Here is an 18,526-nt window from a genome sequence, read left to right on the forward strand (position 1 = left end):
AAACATTTCTCTCATCAAAAGCGAGTGACCTGAACAGCTGGATAAACGTTGTGAGCAAGCAGGGAGGCGCAGGCGGAGTTCTGGAGCTTGCTGCCTTCTCCCCCCTCTGGCAAAGGCTGGGGGACGCTGTGCGGGCTGAGCACCTCCAGCCTGGCTGGCTGCTGCGTACCCAGAGCTGCTTGCAGGGCAGCGGCTGATACAGCCCTGTCCTTGATTTTTTTTCCTTCTTTCATCCCTAAAAAATTTAAAGATTGAGTTGCACCTAGGAAATATATTTAAAATTAATTTCAGCAGTTTTCCAGGAAAGAAGCATTACAAATCAGGAAATCGATATATTACGGTAAAGAAACAAACCTAAAGTTTGTCTCAGTGCACTTTTTGGAAAACATGTGCAGCCTGTGGCTTTCTGCCCCAAGAACATTTCAGGTGTAGCTTGCATTGATGTGCATTTTAGTGCACTCCAAAATGCCTTCCATTACCTGAAGGGCCCACAAGAAAGCTGGAGAGGGCCTTTTTACAAGGGCATGAAGTGACAAGGGAGAACGGCTTTCCATTGCCAGAGAGCAGGTTTAGATTACACAAGAGGAAGAAATTCTTCACTGTGAGGCTGGTGAGGCAATGGAACAGGCTGTCCAGAAAAGTTGTGGCAATGTTCCCTGGCAGTGTTCAAGGCCAGGTTGGATGGGTCTCTGAGCATCCTGCTCTAGTGGAAGGTGGTCCCAGCCCATGGCAGCTGGGTTGGAACAAGATGCTTTTTTGAGGTCCCTTCTAACCCAAGCCATTCTCTAAGTTCTAGGATTCATGAATGATAACCATTGTTGTAATAGTCAGTGACTTAGAGCAGTTAAAAATCCCAAACTTTGCCCAAGTAGATGCACATACATCCACAAATACACAGACGTAATTTAGGGATGGTGGTACATCAGCATCCCTACTGGGAAACCATGTGATCGGTTCGCTTACCTGTCTTTATAGTTCTTCTGATTTGCAGCACAAGGTATTTTACCTTTTGCATCAGTCTTAATCCAGACATCCTTTTCAAGCCTGAGTGCTCTGAAATGGAAAGCTTTCTTATTGGTGGTAACTGGAGATTCTCTGAAGGGTTTTTATATATACACAATTGAGCACCTCAAAGGCAAGGTTTTAGTAGCACTGTCTAAGGAAGCACCAAATTCAGGGAAGTGGGGAGCTGATGAAGGGCAGGTGGAAGAACACATCACTTGGTAGCAGGCTGAGAAATCTCAGAATATCCCCTTGCAGCAAGCTGGGTAAAACACCAGTGGCACCTCTGCAGAGCTAGACTATGTCACTGTTGTGAAGATCGAGGCAGTTTAGCAGTGCAAGGAAAAGATTTCTCAGAGTTACAGCCAAATGCTGTACAAAAAACTTTCTGCAGTCGTCTGGAACTGGCAATTTCTTTAGCGTGAGAAGGCTCTTGCAAGGTAGAAATAGTCCTTGCTGGCCTCAAGAAACGTTATCTAGAATTGCTGTGATCAGTTACATCAGTGACCACGAATATGTAACGAGACTGCTGTTAGATATTACTTATTGAATACAAACAGATAAAATTTGGAAGAGACAAGATCGCTGCAGGGTAAGGGTTAATTTAGTGGTTACATCAATGATTCATAAACCACAAATGTAATCTCCTAAATCCTAAAGTACTAGATTACTAGTGCAGCACAAACACGGTGTTGGGTAGGAGACCTGCTCCCTGCACATGTCCATGGGAGGCTCCAGATGCAGGCACAGCTGGCTGTGGGGCAGCTGCTGACTGCAGCGAGTGGAGTGGGGCTGTGCAGTTCTGCCTCCCTGTACATGTACATGCAGGCTGGTTTTCAGCTGCTACATACTGGTTTCTAATGCCCATATTTGCTAAGATTATGCTAAGATCATCTTTCTTTATTGTTAATACTAACATTCAATTGCTGTCTCGCAACTGCTTAAAACCTCACCCCTCCACAAAAGAGCCATCCAGCAGCGGGTGCTGGGGCACTGGCCCCAGCTCAAACCCCTCACAAAGAAGAGGGCTAGCTCACATGTCATATGGGCTGCCAAACCAAAGCAACACAAGCTTTGCAGCATTGTTACAGGTTTCCAGAAATCAGACTTCCAGCAGGTGACTCTGACACTGGATATGCCAGTTAAGGTGATCACCTGCCTCCTAATACAGGTGAAGGGACTTGATACAAGTCCTAGCTACAGTCCTAGCTACACTAGTGCTGACACCTAAACATGAACAGCCAGTATCAGCTTGACTGCAACCACCACAGAAGGCTACAGCCAGCATTTGAAGTGGCCTTCTCCTTGTGACCTCAGCCTGCTTGGGTAGGAAGGGCTGCTTCTAGTACCAGCAGTCACTGTAGGGATTCATCTTCTGCATCTTGGGTAGCCTGTGGTGCCCAGGAGGTGAGCAAGTTGTCTTTGAGGAAATCCTGGTTCCCAGACAAGAGAATCCTTTGTGTTGGAGCCCAAAGGGTCCATAGCTACTAAAGAGTTATGTACAAAAAAAAAACCATCAGAAGAGATTGCCAAGGGCAGTAACTCAGCTCTGACATAAATGAAAGGGGCAGAATTTGCACAGCAGGAAAAACAGCTGGTATTGCAGCATCTGGGTACATGCCAGGGGTAAGATCTATGGGAACTACCAAGAAGGGCAAGACTCTCACTGTTGCATCTTGTTGAAATGCTTAGAGGACAGATGCTACACTTGAAGCTCAAGGAACCCTACTGCCTGTTTTCTGTAAGAGTCTGGTACAGCCTCATTAGTTTGAATCCAAGATGAAGCTGTTCATCCGATCCATTTTGACCCCTTAGTGAAAAACTTTTGCTTGGAGCCCCTGACAGATACTGTACAGCCCTTACCCTGATGGTAACATCAGTTGCTAAGAGATGGCTGATCATGGTAACACACATATTTGTTAGGAGGGAAAGATGGATGAGAAGCATGAATATTTTGACCCCTAAGACAAGGAAGGAAATAGAAGTAACTCCCCTTTTTGTAAAGGCCATAAAAAAGATACCTTGACATAGCTCAGAAAAAGTATCACTGAAATTTGAAAAAGCTTCAAAGAAAAGTACTGGATCACTGGATCACAGAGCATTTTGCTCTGAGGAACTTGGTTCATGCCCCACAAGCACCACTAAAGCCAAGGACAGACAATCTGAACTGCACATACTGCAGACAGGACTATTTTACACAGCTGTTCAAAGCAGAATACCACTTCCTGTATTTCACCTTCAGTGCATGTAACAGTGTGTGTAAGTGAGGCCTCAGGCTTGCAAACTTAAAGGGAAATTTGTAACTTCGTTCAGCACATGCATATAAACAACACTGTTGTAAGCAGAGATTTGGGTTGGACTGCTCCCACTTGCTCTATCCAAACTCAAAATTACAGCTGTGTTGTTGAGGGGATGCTATGGAAGGAAATAACCTTGGAAAAAGAGTGATAGGAATGAACATTGGGATAAAAATGATTTAAATTGCATCTGCCACCGACAGACTTACTCAGCTCACTGTGCCCCTCCTCAAAATGTATTCACGTTCAAGTCAGTGGGTTTTATTCATGTGAACAAGAACGAGCACAACTATTTGTGCAACCTACTGGTCAGGACTCACACAGCCTCTCGGGGCTGGACAGAGGAAGGGGTATCAAGTACAACTTATAACCTGCAACCAAGTCTCCTGCTGTTCATATTCCTTGCAGAATTTAGCATTCTTTACTGGGAACATTGCTTTTGTGGGAACAAAAAATGTCTGGATAGAGATGTCAGCTCTGAACAAGAAAGCTTACACAGAAACTTGGGAAGTAGTAGCAGACATTTCTGAACAACATCCCTCCCCCTTCTCATTCTTACAATTTTTAAAAATTATTTTTAAAAACCCCCAACCCACAACTGCAGCACTTAGAATTGATCCGTCTCCTATCCACTGCCATCCATTCCCTAAACTCAAGAGATGCCCATTCTCGCCACCTCCAAAGCAAGGGTAAGCACTACAGCAGGCAAAGAAAGCCCACAGCTACATAGCAAGTAATTGTTAGAAGCATATTCAGGTTTTAACCCTTTAACACAAGCTGCACAAACACGGGGAAAAGATGCTGCAGCAGCAAGCCTCACGTTTGTTTTTCCTACCACTCTCTCCTATCCCCAAACTCCCACTCCACACTTTTTTCTCAGAGTGTGGCATATCTCCAAGAGGGCAGGACTGATTAAACCTATTAACTCAAACTGGTCTTAAAAAAATTTAAATTAATAAATATTGAAAGTGAAACTATCAAGCATAGTAAGGATAGTTGAAAGAAGCTGCTGGTCAACTGAACAAATCTGCGAGGTTTTACACTGGTAGAGATCCAAATTAAAGAGCCATACAACTTACACTACTTACATAGCTCTGTACATCTTGATGGACGCTTGCATTCCTCAGAGACCAGGTACCACACAGTGGCTGCAGAGTGCTGGCTGGGGTACTCACACTGGAACAAATTCTGCTGTGTTGCCTCCAGCAAACTGTCCTCATAAGTTAATGGGAAGGTAGTGTAGCTGTACAACTCAAGAGGAAGTCCAAGCTCAACGTACTTTGAAAAAATGTCTCATTTTATTTGTACACTTCCAAAGCTGAATGTAGAAATTTAAGAGTACAGTCCTGCAAATTTACTCATTGCTAGAAGAACTGCCAGGGACACAAGAAGGTATTTATTGATTGATCATCAAGTCAGAGGGGAATAAACAAACAAACAAACAAACCCCCACGCCCCAAAATTTAAAAAGTTATGGGACTTTTCTTTTTTGCCCCAAGTACAAATTTTATAAATACAAAACAAATTCACAAATTACTTTGAATGCTAAATAAATATCTACTTAATAAACTCAGACCGAATACCTCCAGCCAGCACTGGTACAGTACTTGAAAAGATATGCAGTTGTACTCATTAGTGTTGAGAAGATATGCTCAAACAAGTTTTAACAACACACACAGTTGCTTCAACTGTGCTACAGCAGAAGATTTTCTCTGAGTTGATAAAGCCCTCAATACCACAGCTCCTACGAAATCTAGAGGATGAAACAAGGTTATTTTGTGCAGGAAAAAACAAAGTACTTCTGGAAGATATCTGGACACATGAATGTATTAAAAATGTACAAAACCTCTGTAAACCAGTACTGTATCCAGTACATCTATCAAAATTATTAGACACTGAATAAAACTGTAGCAAAGGTAATCTTTCCTACATTCTCCTGAGTGCTTAATATTATATTGAGAATATAGTGCAGGCCACACTTCAAGGTGGTTAAACAGTTGTTATTGCTTTAAATAGACATGACGACTGCGTAATTTAACAATCCATTTTAATGAACGTAATAAATTCCCTCAAAAAATCCTTTGGAAGGCAGAGGTTAGATTCGTGACTTCTTCGCCGGGGGAGCCGTGTGGTCCACGTTACCAGATGTGATGGGAAGTCCAAGCTTTTGAGCTTGAATGTGGAAGAAAGCTTGAAGTCTGGTTCCAGCTTTTGCTTCACTTGTGTTACGAGGGTTGTATTCAAAGCAGTTCGAAAACATCAGCTCAATATCTTCAATGAATTCAGCTAGTGAATAAAATAAATTAATTTAGTATGTTTCAAGTCATCAGATACCAGTCTGATAAACCAGTATGACACCAATAAATTAGTACAGTGATCCTACACAGATCTGCAACACAAAAATGTCTTTACGTGTATCGAGTTTCTACCACTGTATCGGTGCTGTTCCGTGTAAACACTTTAAGTTTCTCTCATGATCAATACGGGAAATACAAATCAGTCAGGAACAACAGTACATTTTATAATATTCCATCAGTGTCTCTCATTGATATTAAAAGCTTGAGAAATTACCAGAAGTTTCATAGCTGCCCATTTCTTATCTATCTGTCATGTACGTTAGTAATAAAGGAACTAAGTTCAACAGATTTTATTTAAAAAAATATTAGTACTTGCTCTCTTTAAAAAGCCAAAACACACCCCAAAACCCCAAAGCAAACACTGTTTCAGCTTTCTAATCATCTGACACAGTTCTGTTTTAGGACAGGTATTTAAAGTGAGAGAACAGGTACAATATACCCCTTCCAATAAATAATACTTACATGCTAACTTATATTCACATTTATTCACTTTTTCACGGATTATATTTAAGGCAATAGGTTTTTTTATGATATCATAGTAGTCTGGTACCTAAAAAAAAATCCAAACAAAAAGATTTATGGGCAAATAAATGGAAGCTTAAATTCTGCCTATGTAAAACATTAAAGCAAATCATGTATCAAACATGTATTAGTCCTATACAACTACCTTAATTCCCTGAACTGTATACTAGTTTTCAGGCACTGCTTTCTTTTTTTTTGTATCATTCAAGTAGCAGATTACAACAAACATCAGCCAGCAACATAATGAATAAATCTACTCCTAAATGCCCTGTGAACAACTGTAAGAAAATTGCATGAGCAGATAAGCATTATGGCATTCCAGCTATTCCCATTGGTCAAGTAGAATATTTTCAATTTTTTATTTTTCCTGTAATATATTACAATGTTAAAAGCTCTTTAATCATGAGTAATAACTATTTTGGTTCCACCACTATTCATTCAGAATTCTGAGATTCCATTTACTTGTGTTGAAGAGTAGCAAGCAGGAGACTGTACAGAGGTACCAGAGAGAAACCACCACTCCAGAACAATGTCCATGGGACCGAGAGTCAGGGGAGGAAAAGGACTGCCTAAGTGTAGGACTACTAAGGTGTGGTACACCCTTAAGTGTACTGATCATTTGGATCCAATTTTGAATTCCAGTAAGCACCAAATCTAGGGTGACTCACAAAGTGAGGTGGGAGAAGCAAAAGAAAAAGGTATCTGATCCAAACATGACTTCCCACCCTCCAGGGAAAGATACCCACATGCACCATCACGTATGTTTTAAAACCAAGTTTTTGGTTACGGTCTGTAATTTTATTGTAGATCAAGTGCAACCTGCAAATGAACCTAAAAGAAGAATTAGTAGAGAAACAGAATTAAATTGACATGTTTTTAATTCCTTTCCCTTCAGGAGTGTTGTTTATGTAATTACTAAAAAGAAAAGTAATTTCCTCTTTCTGGCTTGCTGCACACTGACTGTTCCATGTATTCTTTACATTGTCTAAAAGGCAGCTAAAAGTTTAAACCAAAGTATCTATCATGATGAAGAAAATTTGGGTCAGGTATGGATTTTTCCTTCCAGCTATATAGACTATCCCCTTAGTGACTGATTCAGGCAAACCAGAATGCATTGAATTGTAGCAGTTCAGTTTCAGCATCAAAATTAAGTTGAATTCTCCATTGCACTCACCAGATTCTTGCCCTTCCCAACATAATTCCAGTACTCTAGGTAGGCAGTCACTAATCTCCATTTCCTTCAAAATTCCTCTCCTCCTCCTCTACAGTTACATTGCTCATTCACATTTGTACATCATTCTCTTTGTCCAGATCGATTAATCCTTCCAACTATTTGTGACTCTCAATTCAGAGTTTCAGGTCTTCATTAAAGAGCTGTCTCTGCTAATTTTAGCAGAGCCCTTGAACACCAAACTCTAGATCCCCAAGAATGTCTGTGCAGAGTTGCCCCAGAGGGCTTGGAAAGGACAGGCACTTTGGCAGGGTCAGATAGTTCCAGCAGTGCCTTACAATGGACAAGCCAGTGCAGCCTGCAGAAAGCAGCTTTGGGAAGTTTTATTGTAGTAAAAACTTCTGAAGCAGCACTTACTCTGGGTACAGTATTTGGAAATTTAAACAAGAGGGAAATTAAGAATGAAGCTACAGAATCATCTTTTCACTGCATTATAGTTAAGATCAGCATGAATTTGTTTCTATCTTATTATTTACTGCAGATCTGTTCTCAGAACATCTTTGCATAAATTAAAGATTAATTCAACTAATTAATTAACAACAACAAGTTTACCTTTAGCAGTCCTGTGCTCTACTTATTTGGTAGGGTTTTTTCAAACGAAGGTATTTCACGTTTTAAAATGCCCAATGAAAAGCATATTTAAAATTTTGCCAATACCACATCAAGTGTAAAAGTTCTTCCTGGCATCAAATATCTGAGCTGAAATGTAAGAATTCTCCTGAATCCCACTGCTTGGGTTCTATCGCTCTGTTTGGACCATGCTGTAAATTCCCAAGGTTTACCAGCAGTAAGCAGGACTCTTTTACTCCGTTACTGTTCCCTCTGCAGTTCTGTCAGTTACCTGGATTTTGGAAACCAGTTTCATGAAAGGCCAGCTGTCATCATGTCGCACCAGCTCCACTATGAGTTGTTCAAAAGCTGAGAGTTCATGGACTCCGCCTTGACGGCCTGAACTTCTCCTGTTCAATACTGGAGGAGATGATTCTGGAAAAAAAACAACCCAACATCCCACCAGATAAAACTTTAAGCCTGACAAGTAAAATTAAAAAAAAAAAAAAAGTTTGAAACGTCATTACTTTGGGGTACTAAAACCGTCGTTTAAAAGCACAAGGCATGTAGTTTGCTTAAAGTAGTAACTATACTCCAGTGTCATTTACTACTAAAATGTCTCTCTTCTCATACAAAATGCTAAGTACCAGGACTTAGCCGGGTGCCTCCTCCATTGCATTAATTTTCGACATGATTTTTTTTTTCCACTGATTTTAATCTTAAAACAATTTGTTAAACACTTGAAGAAAAGCCCCATTAGAGAAAAACCAGAATAAGCTGTCTGCTCCTAACTTTTACTTTCACAAAACCTCTATTCAGAGTGGTTTTATCTGCTTTCAAGAGTAGTCAGCAGGGTGGTTAAAGGAAAAGCTCAGAAATTCTGAATAGCAACAGACAGAAACAGTGCAGAATACAAGGCTGCCACACTGGAGTGCAAGCTCTTTTACACTCTTCAGTTTCACACTGGGTCCTTTTTGTTTTTAAAAGGTTATTGTATCTTTCCAAGTATCTCCTTACCATCAAAGTACTACCTTAACAAGCAAGGACCCTGTTAGCTCTATACCAGACAGACAACATTTTCCTTCTGGTAGCAGTGTCTTGTTGCATGTGTATATTCCAAATTTCACTACCTTGCCTCTATCTGTGTTCTTCACTGTTTAATTCTTTAATAAAATAAAATCATAAAAGGTACAAGTAAACATTTGCATGGGTTCAGGCACTTTCAAATTTTCTATCCACTTATTATAGAGCATATTGTGTGCAAATATGGAATTTCAAATATGGATATGGTAAATCTCAGATGGCTGAAAATTTTAAGGTTCACTTCTGTCACTGCAACAGAAAGAAGTGGTCTCACTGGAAGTGGCAAAACTGCCTTCAACCACTACTTCTAGTCTCTGTGCTCTACCATGCAAATATTTTACAAGGAACAGAATGTAGCTTTTGCTGTGATAAACACATTTCTCTAACCTGTAGATTGTCGTTTTCTGCCTCTCCTCTTGGGCTCGGCAACAGGAAGAGAAAGCTTTGAAGCAGAAACTGGGAACTTCCTCAGCCGCTCACTGGGGTCTGGGGTATCAACAATTCTAAATCCAAGCGAGTTGGAAGGGCTGTTTTCCAGGGTGTTATTAGCGCTCTTTCTTCCTCTTCGTCTTCTTCGAGGACCGAGTAACTCCACAAAAACATCTGCTTGTAATGAACTTTGGCTCTGACGAGTGGTCCGGCTATTCAGCCTTAAAGTAGACTTTGTCACTGCTGAAGAGGCTGATTTTATGTTTCTTAAACCCCTTCTGGTAATTTTTGATGAAGATTCCATTTGCTGGCTCCGTGAAGCGTATCTTGCCTGACGCTGGCTGTTCTGACTTGAGAATGGATTGTTGAGTTTGGCTGCTCTCATTTTTAGTGGAAATTTGACCTGGGATCTTCCTTGCTTTGACGGGCTACAAAGTGAATAGTAATGTTTATTTATTCCAAAATTCCACTCCTCTCTTTTCCCTCAGTTTTCTAATTAAGATTTAAAAAACCAAGCTATTCAAGGTTGAACTGGTAAGCAGCTGGCTTGTAACCTGATGCAATCAGTCACCCATAATTACTGTTATCTTAAATACTGCTCTGAGGTGTCTTAATTAAATATTACGTAGAGTACATACCTTAAAGAAATGCTCAGAATTCTGATCACCTTTGCAGCTTAGGCAACAGGAATACATTAACTGGAGCACCAGCTATCAATTTCTTTAAATCACTTATTTCTCACAGCAAGTGAGAAATCCTGTACCAGGATTTCTAAACATTATTATCAGCCACATAAATAAAATGCAGTTGTAAAATGCTACATTTAAGAGTTATGCTCTGGTCAGGGTTTATAACTAATACTCAAGACTCCCCTTCCTTTACAGGGAAGTGAGATAAATTTATTTCCTGAGAACATGCACATTCTCTCCAGCTACTGAATCTCAACTGTCAGAACTGCAAATAACCTTGCTTTAGTCAATTCAAAAGACAGTATCAAAAAGGGAATAAAAATACTCTGAAACCAGGAAAGTTTCCTTCAATTTTTATGTCGTTTGCATGTGTATCAAGTCAAATTTTTACAGAAATTATCACTTTGGATTACTTAGTTTGTGTAGCATTTTTGGTTGGTTGTTTTTCAAGGAGGTCTTCTTGCGTTGTTTGTTTTGGTGTTATTATGGTTGGGGGCCTTTTTCAGGGGGTAATTGTGGTTTGGTTTGTTTGTTGGCCTTTTTTAAACAGTTACTGGAATAGTCCTCAAGCCTTCCTAATGTCACATGGCCTCTGATGGATTGTTTTCACTAATGTTCTAATACTTACTGTATGCATCTAGTCCTCCAAAATTCAAAACTGGACAAAAATAACTCCAGGTTTTCTCCAGAAAACCTTTACTGTTTGAAACTCTCTCCACTTTACATTCAAACAGTAGCTATACAGAACTGCAGCTCTGATGGTCTTCTGTCACTTATACATCCAAAGCTGAAATTTTTATCCTGAAAAGTGAGCCCTAGTCCAGTGGCCCTAGCTTTTGTTAGTATTAAACCTTTTGGTAAGAGCCAAATTCGTAACCAGCTGCCATTTTTCTAAAAATAAACACATTTTTCAAACTAGAGTTTCAAGATACATGCTTATGTAAACAATTTCTCCATATAATGATCAAGGTGGTATTTTAACAGGTCTATTTACCTTATCTCTTCCTCCTCTTGAGATTCATCCTCCTCATCTTGCTCTTCTTCATAATGCTCCTCCTCACTTTGTCCCATCTCATCATAGTTTGCCTCTTCTTCCCCTTCCAGTTCCCCTTCAGCAGTCTCTTCATCACTTTCCACAGAGGGTCTCTGCCTGGAGGAGAGGCGTCTAGAGCGCTGTTTTGGCCGGCACTCTGGGCAAAACCAATCTCCTTCAGGAATGACCTAGAAACAGAAGGGGAAACGAAGAGAAACAGCATTAGCAATATGCAATTATGTTCTAAGAACTATTCAAGTTCTGTGTGAAAAGCAAACACTTCTCTCTCCTGGGATACCTTCAGCTTGGGCCTGATGCAGTAAGTGTGGTAGCCTCGGTCGCAGCCATCGCACAGCACCATGCTCTCCGCATCGCCTTTCTTCCGACACACTTTGCAGCGAGCGTTGAGGATGGACTTGGACCAGATGACACTTCGATCCAATGTAGACAGATGGAGGAAGACTTGGGACAAGCTGGTAGAAGAAAGAAGTGACTCTCTCCAGCGATCCAGAACTGTTTTATAAGACCGTCCACCATCACTGGCATCTTCCATTGAAGAAGGGGATTTAAAAAAATAAGAAAAATGACAAACCCCCACAGAATTATCAAACTTCTTTTTCAAAGATCCAGGTTGTTCTAGAATATGAGGTAATACTCTGACTGTCAAACAGACAGCAAGTAGCAAACTGGAATAACAATTCAACCTTTGTCTTATCTCTTCAGTATACTGGAGTACTTTCTCCATAGTTTCCCAGATGCTGGAGCTTTCAGATTTTACTCTTCAATACCTATTCAGCTTAGAACTTGCACATACATAGGTCATTATTAAGACAGTAAACTGAGATATCAACCTTAAAACCTAATTTGATTCAATTTCTAAAGTATAAACATGACTTACGATTATGAAAAAATGATCATATGTCCAATCTACCTTCCTTTGTATTTAAATTTAGAAATCCCAAAATGTTTAAAGGAAGTACCTGAAACTTCATTGGCAAAGAACAGCTTGAAGGGCATTGATCACCTACATTTGCTTCATTACAGTCTACCAGAGAGCCTTTCAGCCCTCTGCCCATGCCTCACTGCCTTCACTCCTGCCCTGCACTCTGCCTTCACAAGCACCTGCATCCCTGTGTGACTGACCAGGCCAGGTGACTGAGCTGGATGAAACATAACTGTTTCCTTTACACCTTTTAAGCAATGTAGCACACAGAAGGGACCTGTGGTGCACATCAACTGCCAAACCAAGCAGTACCTGAGTTCCTAATTAAGTTAACAATAAACGGGGGAGGGAACAGGGGTACTTTGAAATAGTTTTGGTTTGCAATCCAGGCCATGGAAGTGGCCACACAAACACACTGAATAGTGAGGGGAACAGTACTGAATGGGAATGGACAGCTGGGAACTAGAGAAGCAAATAGGCTGTTTGAGAACCTGAGAGAAAACACAGTATAAACGACACCTTTCGCTGCTGCTGCTGTTGTACAGAAAGCTAATTTCTTTATTGAAGCTGAAAGGTATTTCTTGCATTTTAAAGTAAGGGGGTTTGAGGACAGGAAGAGACAATCTAACAGTGCTTTTGATTATAGAAATGTCTGCATTTCTATAGCTGGACTATAACTTCTAAAAGTTATAGTCCAGCTACTACTGCGTGATCTCAGTTGATTAATGATGCACTCCAGTATATAGTGCCACCCTGCCTGCTGCACTACTGACAGCGGGCACACGAATGGCCTGCGATGCACCTGTCTGCCAAATGATTTACTCTCAGGAATAGGAAGAGAAAACATCTAATAACAAATAAAATGAAAGAACAAAAATGAGACTAATTGCTCTCCTGGCAAGGCCCCCCTGCCTTCTCATCAACCGGCTGCCAGGATTTGTCTAATCTTGCATACATTTGCATTAGCAGCAAGCAGCACAAGAGAAGTGATGGGAGAAGGCAGAGGATAAACAGGCAACAACACAGCTTCATAAATAAAATACAGCCACTCCTGAACTGCAGACTTGTATTTCCTAACATTTCGTATTACTTAGTCCTTAGGCCTTCTGTGTTAAGTTCAGTGGACAAGGTCCTTTCCACAGCACTGCATGTATTTTTTTTTAATTCAGTAAGAAAATTAAAATCACTTAAATCAGTTCTGAACTGTAACTCTTAAAGACACTTTATCTCAAGCATATATATAGTCTGGCATGCATTTTTTTGGCTAACAATGACAGCTTGAGCATTATTACTTTTATTTGGAGGTTGTTTTCAGTCTAGGTTGGCTCACCAATATAGTTCATCACACAACATGACAAATATATTTCAACTGCAGATTTGCAGAGCAAGTAGAGATGAAAATAACTGACCACAACCTGCTTCAGCATATCCTGCTGCTGAAACAAGCCCATCAACACCCACTGTTTCAGATCTCAACTGGTAAAATCGGAATAACACTCTTTTCTTCCACCCATCATCTTTCTCATTTATACTGTTAACTTGGAGGGAGAAATGGCCTCTCCCTTTGTGTCTGAGCAGCTCTACACTGCGCAGTGGGATACCCTTCTGTCAGCTAAGTCCTCCAAGCCTCGCTACAATGCAAATGAAGTCATTTGACAGATCTATGCACTCATCTATCAATAGCTAATTGAGTTCAGGGAAGGGTTTTCTATTTTAGTGTTTCTAGAAAGGATATGCAGTTGCACAAAGCTGTGAAGTTTCAGGAAAAAATGGGGAATTAAAAGAAAGGAGGAAAACCCCCCAGGATTATGTGAACAGGCAGATTTTGGTCCCAAAGGGATAAAAAGAATACAGTTCCTTATTTCTGGTTGCAAAAACCTTTTTCTTAGTTTTAAATATTTGAGATGTATTTGTTTCATATTTAAACCTTTGGCTTCAATACATTCAATATAAGGAACTGGCTACAAAATTAATTAAGTAAAAAACAAAGAAAGAAAACCTGATAAAATATTCAATGCTTTCTAATTCTTAGCAATACAAGTAACATTTAAAATTTACCATCTCTCTGACTAGTCTTGTCTTTCACTCTCTTCCTCCTTTTATACCCCCAGTGGTGCCTTTCATCATCTTCTGCATTACCTAACATTAAATTCATAGAGTTATTTCAAATATCTTTTCAAAGCATGGCAGATTCTTTTTAATTAATTTTTATATTCCATACTTGTGTAGTCTAAAAACATGACTTGAATAGTGGTTCTTAGTATGTGCACACAGTGAAGGTAGACAGTGAAGGGTAAGGGAGTACTGTGCATGGAGGAATTGCACATGCCAGTGTTACTTTGACTCCCACTACAAACACAATGCTAGATCTAAAAGCTCTGAATCCTACCCTGCCTTACCCTTCTGTCCACCTCGGGTGCAAATGGCCACAGGAGCAGATACTACCCACAGGTTTCTCTCTCAGCAAACAATTTGTCTGGTCTGTGCTACCACAAACCTCCTCACAGCTCAAAAAGTGTAGCCAGGCTATGGGCACAGTTCTCAAGGATCAAGAGAATTAGTTCATCTGTCCACTTGAAACAATGTATTTTGGATGTTTTTGTGCAGGAGTGTTCTCAAGTATTAAAATGATTAAATTAACCTCCCAGGAAGGAAGGGTCATGGTCAACCTCATCTGCTCCAATTACAAGGCACCTTCTTTGACTGTCTTCTCTGAAGAGTAAACAAAAATTCTTTATCATAAAAAAGCCCATTTCCATCTTTGCTGCCTCTGCTCATGAAACTCTGCAGGGAAGTAATGAAAGCTTGAGAACAAAGTATGTGTGTATACTAATCATACCCAGGATACCGCTGGAAGATGTCCGATGCTATTATGAGGACAATTATAAATAGGAAAGGAAAAAGCTTTGGGAGTACAGGAAACAAAGATAAAATCTAAAAAGAAAGGAATGGAATAAAGACAAGCAAAAAGGAGCAAAAAAGTTGGTTTAGGTTTTTGTCATGCAAGAAGTGCATGGTGCAAGTTACAAAGTAGCCAAATGGTTCCCTCTGTCAGTCTCAAAGGTGCTGCCACGAATTAGAACCCAACCTTTTGCATGGAAATCTGAAGGATGCTTAAATGACTGAAGTCCTGAACTAGTGCAGAAGGCACTTTTTTTGTGGATGCCTCACTGAAGTCCAGGGCAACCAAATCACTTAGCATTTTATACCTCAACTTTCAGATCTCAGTGCAAGGAATGATGAGGCTTATTACTGCACTGCAAAGTATTTTGAAATGTAAGGAAAAGTAAATTTATATCAAAAAAGAAGCAAAATTCATAATAAAAACTCCTTGCATTTCTTCCTTCTCAAACAAATTTCTTCTGAGAAGCAGCACTTCAGAGTTTCCTTCAAACAACTATTTAAAAAAGAAAAAGGCTTTTTTACATCTTAACTCTGAAATTGTTGCAGGAAAACACTATGCTGCAACTGCACCCCTCCTTTCCATGAGTATCCTGTAGCATTACCTTGGGCTGCACTGAAGGAAGAAAAACCAAGTTTTCATAGTAATATTTAATGAAAGGATTTCAAAAATACAGTTCATAATTAAGAAATGCATACTATTCAAATCATGTTACATTTAATCACCAGACAACAGAAGATTAGTGGGCATTTAGCAGCTCCGTGAGGCTGAAGGGGCCATTTCTGGGGTTTCCAGATCTCCTTTCACATCGCTATCTTCTCTGTCAGTCTTTTCTTGCTCTTCCACTTGAACATTTGGTATGCACCTCAACTCTAAACCTATCAGAATCACCAGCCAGGCTCCTGGCAGCCTGATAGAGCCTCAAACAAAAACAGAGCTGAGAGGAGCAGCTGGTCCTTTTACTGCTGTGCTGGGTCCCTTTGTCTGCTCTGCACCCTGGAGGCCACCAGCATAAACCTGCCAGTGACTGCAGGGAATTTCAGCATGCTGGCTTTAGGACTAGCAGCCATAAATGAAAACTAAGAATTGTTAAGTATGGCTCCATTCCCTAATAGGAACAGAGAAAAAGGAGGAATAGAGAGGGCAAAGAAACTTTGCAGCAAAAGCAAGAACTGAAATAATGACAAAGACAGAACATTTTCAGTGTGGTTTAAAGGAGAAATGCAGGGGCACTCCTTTTACTGCCAGTGTTCCCCTGTACTTCTACCAAAACAGAACTCCCAGCACTTGCTTGACTTCCAATATTTCTACTTAAATGGTAACTCAATTAGCCAAAAAAATTTGGATTATCAGATTTAATATGAGAAACAGATATGCCAGGCATTTTGTCTAGGGGGGGTTCCCTTACATAACTGGAACAACTATTAAAAAAAAACAACCCTCCTGTTAGAAAATTAAAAAAAAAAAAAAAAACACGAGTGCAGAGACGCAGTAATCTATATAAGACCAGTCAAACAATACCAAAACCTCCTCAAACTAAACCCCAGTGGTTACAAACTTAGAGCTAATTTCTATCATCACAATACTGTTGGTCACACTCCAGAGGGATCAGGGAAAAAATGCATCACAGCTTTGAGCACACAGCAGTCGTGAAAAGTAAGCGTCCACTTTTCATTAAAAGGTTAGTAGCACTACGATCATCTCCTTGTCAAGGTAAGTAGAGAACTTTTCTATGTTATACATATGCAATCTTGCCTTCATTCAGATTCACCTCCCGCTAAAAGCGGCCCATTACGCAACTGAAAACACAAGACATTTGGCACCAAAAAGCAAGAGGGAACCTGACACTGTCGCTTAATGGTTAGGGCAGTAAGCCAGGGCAGAGGACACCTGGGATCCTTCCTGCTCCTCAGCGATGTAGGTTATTCTATACATTACTGTAATTTTAGAGCAGCAGCATTTTTCACAGCAGGCACAGGCACATTAAAGTAAACAAACATCAGAGATTTAAGACATGCAAAACACATATATTTGCTTTCCTTATACACTCCCTTTGTCACTCAGTATATAACACCTAAGAGAAGAGGATTTCCAAGTTAAAAAAAAAAAACAAAAAACAACGCATCACCATTCATTTCAAAGATGAGGCAAAACCATGAACCAATGTAAGATTACAGCAGAGTTGATACCACCAAAAAGAAGAGAGAGGACTGCTAAAAGACTCTCTCCAAATACTTCTGGGGCATTTTCCTTCTTCTGGTCTTTTTCCTCTAACTCAGGATGCATGATCAATTGCCACAGCCAGCTAAGAACCATGTTTCTCCTCTTAGGGGAATAGTAAACTTATAACTATCAGCAAGAGACTGTCAGCAAAATACTCTCAGACCCCGTATGGAAATGGAGGCATATAATGCACACTGTATTTACAATTTGGATATGAAAAGTAGGACAAATGCTAGAGGTACCATCAAATTAACTCTTGCACAGGTTGCAATCTAGTCATTTAGCAGGAAATAAGCTGTATCATGCCTGGCTTGGAAAGTGCAGACATATTTGAGCTGACCAAACACTCAGCCAAGTAAAGCTTTTCAACAGCTGCGGTTTCAACTATTCCCGTGCTCTCCCCTTTCATCTCAATCATTTGCTGCACTTCCCTCTTCTAGAGGTCATCACACTGATATCAAAAGCTTGTGGAAGGGAACCCAAGCCCTCGTGTCAGTCTCTGGCACAAATCTAGCTCAAACCCATCTTCAGGGGCAGCTGATACCCAGACAGCAGGCTCCATGCAGGAGCAACCAAGGTGCAGGAACAACTTCAGGTCAGCTGTGCCCCAGGGCATTAAAATCTTGTGTTAACACACCAAGACCTGAATTTTCATCTTCAACTACTACAGCAGAGTCTGCCAGAGCAGAAGGATTTTGTACACAGTGGCTATCAGAAGAGAGTATCAGTCTACCAGGCTGTGCAGCAGTTGCTGCTCTGAGGACCCTGGAATGCGCTGTGCTGGCAAACCAGAGGTGAGAGGTAAAGCAGCCAGCAAGCACAGAGCACAGCTCATCCCCAGTGTGCCATCCAGACAGGAAGCCTGACCAAAACAGCCACCTTGGGAAGGAGGAACCACCTCTACACATTTCTCTAAGATCAAAGTCCACTTCTGAAATGCAAATGATCCTAAGGAATCCAGACCTGAGGGATCATGGGGAAACAAACTGACTTTATGCACTTTGGATCCTCTCTCTCACCCCTGGAATCTCATCACAGGAAGCTAAGTAAGGAATATGTGTTGAAGTCAAGATATAATCCTGCTTTGGTTTAAATTTTTCTTGCAACCTTTTATTTCCAATTTTTATACCACATAAGCAAAACCTGAGAATCTTAATGTTTGCAATGCAAATCTTTTTTCTACTTTACTGTAAGTATTCTGTTATTGCTGAACAAGGTGAATTAGGCCTATAGTGCTTTCACTGAAACAGTATATAAAGAAGCAAA

At 40.4% G+C, this 18,526-nt stretch overlaps 1 protein-coding gene across 1 annotated transcript in view; it reads right to left on the reverse strand.

The window, feature by feature from the left end:
* Positions 1 to 4,575: 4,575 nt before the first annotated feature.
* Positions 4,576 to 18,526, reverse strand: part of BAZ1A (bromodomain adjacent to zinc finger domain 1A) — a 65,398-nt gene continuing 51,447 nt past the window's right edge. The window contains exons 22-27 of the mRNA XM_063398901.1: positions 11,491 to 11,738; positions 11,154 to 11,380; positions 9,429 to 9,898; positions 8,251 to 8,393; positions 6,119 to 6,206; positions 4,576 to 5,585 (exon numbers count right to left, since the gene is read on the reverse strand). Of these exons, the coding sequence (XP_063254971.1) occupies positions 5,395 to 5,585; positions 6,119 to 6,206; positions 8,251 to 8,393; positions 9,429 to 9,898; positions 11,154 to 11,380; positions 11,491 to 11,738 (1,367 nt within the window). The 3' untranslated portion in view covers positions 4,576 to 5,394. The remainder of the gene's footprint in view (positions 5,586 to 6,118; positions 6,207 to 8,250; positions 8,394 to 9,428; positions 9,899 to 11,153; positions 11,381 to 11,490; positions 11,739 to 18,526) is intronic.

This window comes from Prinia subflava, chromosome 5 (genome assembly GCF_021018805.1).
Source record: "Prinia subflava isolate CZ2003 ecotype Zambia chromosome 5, Cam_Psub_1.2, whole genome shotgun sequence".
Taxonomy (NCBI): domain Eukaryota; kingdom Metazoa; phylum Chordata; class Aves; order Passeriformes; family Cisticolidae; genus Prinia; species Prinia subflava.